This window comes from Phytophthora infestans, genomic scaffold (genome assembly GCF_000142945.1).
Source record: "Phytophthora infestans T30-4 supercont1.337 genomic scaffold, whole genome shotgun sequence".
Lineage (NCBI taxonomy): Eukaryota > Oomycota > Peronosporomycetes > Peronosporales > Peronosporaceae > Phytophthora > Phytophthora infestans.
Genome location: NW_003303422.1, coordinates 48335 through 52189, shown reverse-complemented (window position 1 = coordinate 52189; position 3855 = coordinate 48335). Strand labels below are relative to the sequence as shown.

The following is a 3855-nucleotide window of genomic DNA, read 5'->3' as shown; positions in this document are numbered from 1 at the left end:
TTAGGAAGCTGGGGTAGTGGCTGCAGCGTCAATCTTCCGCAGTAACTCGTCCAGATCGTCGGTTGTCATCAGCCGCGTAGAGACTCCAAAGTAGATGATTGGCAGGGTTGACGTCTGGAATGCGAATTTAGCAAGTTCGTCAGGCCACATGAATCGCTTGTCCTCTTTTTCGCGCTTCTTTCCTCGTTTTCGGCTAAGACCGTCCGTAGGTCCGAGCGTCACATGACCCACAACTGACAGCTCAGCTCCCCAGTCCAGAGGCTTCGGCAGCAAAGCAGGATTCCAGAGATAAATGTGAGGAATCTCCCATCGAACCAGCGGATCAGGAAGATCGCATCGTTTGTTGAGCCCGATGAAGGCGCGAAACTGGGTCAAGACTTCTTGGACGCCCCCGTGCCATAGAGTGGTATCAACCACCCCATACGTCATCAAGTTACTCTGACACAAGGTCCTGATTGTCGGTTCAATGCCGTTGATGGAGCTCAGAGGGTGAGGGAAACAATATGTCGGTGAAAGAGGATCCAAGCTCGCACATTGGAGTGGAATCCCAAGTCGTTCTGCTACGTGAACGTGACCAAGAAGCAGTGGATGCCACAAGAGTGAATCGGCTCGAAAATGACGCCCAGGGATGTTAGCACCACCACCTTGAGGATCGGATCCGTAGGCTGCCGGCCACAGCGAGTAAATAAGCTCCTTGAAGGCTTGAATGGCGCCTGTACCGAGACGACCAGAAGTTGCCGCCCGCGCTGCGTTTTGGCTTTCGTGCACAAACTTGGCAAAATCTTGAACACTCTCGGGTGCTCCAGCGAGTGGATAAAACTCCAAACCGCGTAACATGATCTCGGAGCGAAACCGTTCATTGGATGCAACCCGAACACGATGTCCCTGGTCCTTAAGTTTGATCCCGATAGCTACAAACTGCTTCACTCCATTATTCCAGGTACCGATAGCAGCGAGACAGATATTCATGAGTGGCACTCCTTGCCCTGTTTCCGGCGTCTTCTTTGAACTTGAATACGCTTCCCATTCAGCAACGATCGACGGTCCGACTACGTCGGCCGATTCGCCCCACAAGTCCAACGATATCTCCACAGCACCCCTCGAAGTAAGCTTTGCAGTTTGCAGTTCAATGTTTGAGGCTTTGCTGGTGTCCGTACCCCCGTATTTAGCAGCGCTAGTTATTGAGTCCACATCGAGAAGCGCAATGTCATTGCTAGGCAGTTCTTGCAATGGTTGGTTGTACTGACACTGGGACTCCGCACGAGCGGTAAATAGCACACCTTCCTTCTGTTGCGTACGTCGTTGGACCCTTTCTGCTTTTAATAAAGCCTCGTAGCGAACGCGATAGCGGCGTTTAACGGTGTGCTGTAGGTGATTCAGCATCTTTTCACGGTCTTTACGTCGCACAAAAATCACGACGTCAACAGCATTCGGTCCAACTACCAAGCAGAAGGTGTCAACAAATCCATTTTCTGCTCCAAGTGCCGCCATTAAATGTCGGTCGAACACACTGTTCAATTTGCGATGCCCTTCTTCTCGATTCGCGTTTTTTTTTTCCTGTAGCTGCATGATCTGCGAGGAGCAGAACTCCGTGAACCGGTCTCACCAGCAAATAGTAGACTCCAGCCACGGTTCCTTTGATTCCGCCAATGACTCCTCCTTTGATCAATCCTTTTGCTGGTTGTACCAAGACACCAATAAACGCCCCGGTCAGTTCGTGTGCGAAGACGATGACCTCAGTGGCTACTCCTGTCAACAACGAGCTTGGCCCTCGAGCAGAGTAGTCGACAGCGTTGTATCGCAGAAACCTTCGATGTTTTTTGCCTTGACGCTCTCTCACAACAAATGCACAGCGATCGCAAAGCTTGATCCGGTCATGAACACTCCACTGTGAAGCAATACGCTGATGATCCAAGTCACACCACATATCCTGGGTCGGGAGATGGCGGTAGAAACTGCGCACAGCCTCTTCAGCACCATCTTCCTGCTGCATCATACGCTGCATCACTTCAGCTCGTTCACGCAGCTCCGGGTTTGCTAGATCCACGAAAGCCTTGCGTAGTATTTCGGTCGTGAGTTGAGTTATAGGACACGGAGAGGCCCCACTCGAGCACTTACAACAGCTTGGCCCCAGAACGGTTGGTCTCCGAAAAATGGCACAATGAAGGTTGGTTTACCAGCTAGTAGGCCCGCAGCAGTAGTACCGGCACCGCCATGATGAACTACAGCAGATACTCTGGGCATGAGCCAGTCGTGAGGACAATTTCCAACAAAGAAGACGTTGCTTGGGATCTCAATATCACCAGCCATATCACTCCAGCTCGACTGGATCAGGACACGAACGTTGGCTTGTTTAGCAGCTTCAATGATCATTTTCGTGGTTGCCAGAGGATTCGCTAGAATCATGGAGCCAAAGCCGACAAAAATTGGACCTCCGTCATCTCGTAAGAATGCTTCAAGCTCTGGAAATGGAGAATAGACGCATGCGGCTTCTTTCAGCGTAACAGTACCAATTACATCGTTCAGGCCACCCCAGTCTCCAGGTTTCGGTACGAGCTTAGGACTCCACATGAAAGCGTGGGGGATATTCAGGTCCAGTAGCAACTCGGAGCCAAGATCACCATTGCGGATTGGACGCAGCTTCAGAACTTCCGTTCGGAATTCGTTGATCATTCCCTCGGTTCCATGCCACATGATGAGATCCACGAGTTTGTAGGAGAGAAAATTCCTCTTTCGCCAATTTCCAGTGTACGCTAAATTCGACAGCGGATGTGGGAACGCCATCGTAGGAGCCCAAGGTTGTGGGAACATGATGTGGAGCGGTACACTGAGACGTTCAGCGACGTGAATATGTCCATACGAAACTGGATTTGCAATGATAGCCTGGGCTCGAAATGGTGGGCCTGGAACACCTGGCCCCCCACCGTCAGGGTCTGCATCGGATACAGCCGGCCACGTGGAGAGTACAATTTCGTTGATCATCTCTCTGTTTCTTGGTACGTCTGTCGTAAGCGTCTCGATTTTGGTTGGAATGAGGTGGCCACCGGTCTTGACCATGTAAGCAGCTAGTTCTTTTGGGTCTCCTCCCAATGGGTAGAACTCAACGCCGTGGGTCATTACGAATTCTCTGTATACTGCGTGGGTGGCTAAACGTACTCGATGGCCATCTCTTTGAAGTCGTTGTGCAATGGCCAAGAACGGTTGAACGTCACCTCGTGTGCCCACAATGAGGATACAGATATTCATCAAAGGTGGAACTGAGACCAAGCGGGTATCGACGCATTTGGCTGCTGGCTTCTTATAGACTGCGTCTTGTTCACGACTTGGGGAATCGGATGATCCGCTTTGCACTTCAGGAGTGTTTACTCGTAGCGTTTGCAGGTCGATGGCATCTTCTGCAGGGAATTCCAGTTGAATGTGGCCATCTGGTCTCTGAAGCGCGAGGATCGCACGGTGAAGCAAGCGCAACTTGCCACTCGCGAAAGACCTGGAATTGGACGACCAAGTGTCGACTGGGGTTGTGCGATGCATCTAGGGTGCCGACAGCAGTGCAAGTCGGTGAATGGAACTGTGCTTCATCAAACTTCTTACTTGTACATGCAGAGAATGGACTAAAGATAGAAAGTAATCAAAGCAAAACTCTCGATTATCAGTAAAATCCAGCAATTGTGAGATATCCATTTAGCCTGCGATTATGGCATTTACCTTATTCCGCTTCAGCATTGTCTCTCTATGCATTCGCGTGCGATCCTTCCACTATACATTGTCGCTGTGCGACGCCGTCGCTACCTTCCAACCTTTTCTAGTTTTTCGAAAGCGCTAATTTAATTTAACCCTAGAAGTAGTCACGGCCTG

At 50.6% G+C, this 3855-nt stretch overlaps 1 protein-coding gene across 1 annotated transcript; it reads right to left on the bottom strand.

Moving 5' to 3' along the window:
- On the bottom strand, positions 1-3531 carry PITG_21507 (sterol 3-beta-glucosyltransferase, putative; the record flags this gene model as incomplete). Its single annotated transcript, XM_002894928.1, has 3 exons — positions 1-1365; positions 1607-2037; positions 2205-3531. The coding sequence occupies 3 exons, from the start codon at positions 3529-3531 to the stop codon at positions 1-3; spliced, it is 3123 nt and encodes a 1040-aa protein (XP_002894974.1).
- Between the last annotated feature and the right edge of the window lie 324 nt (positions 3532-3855).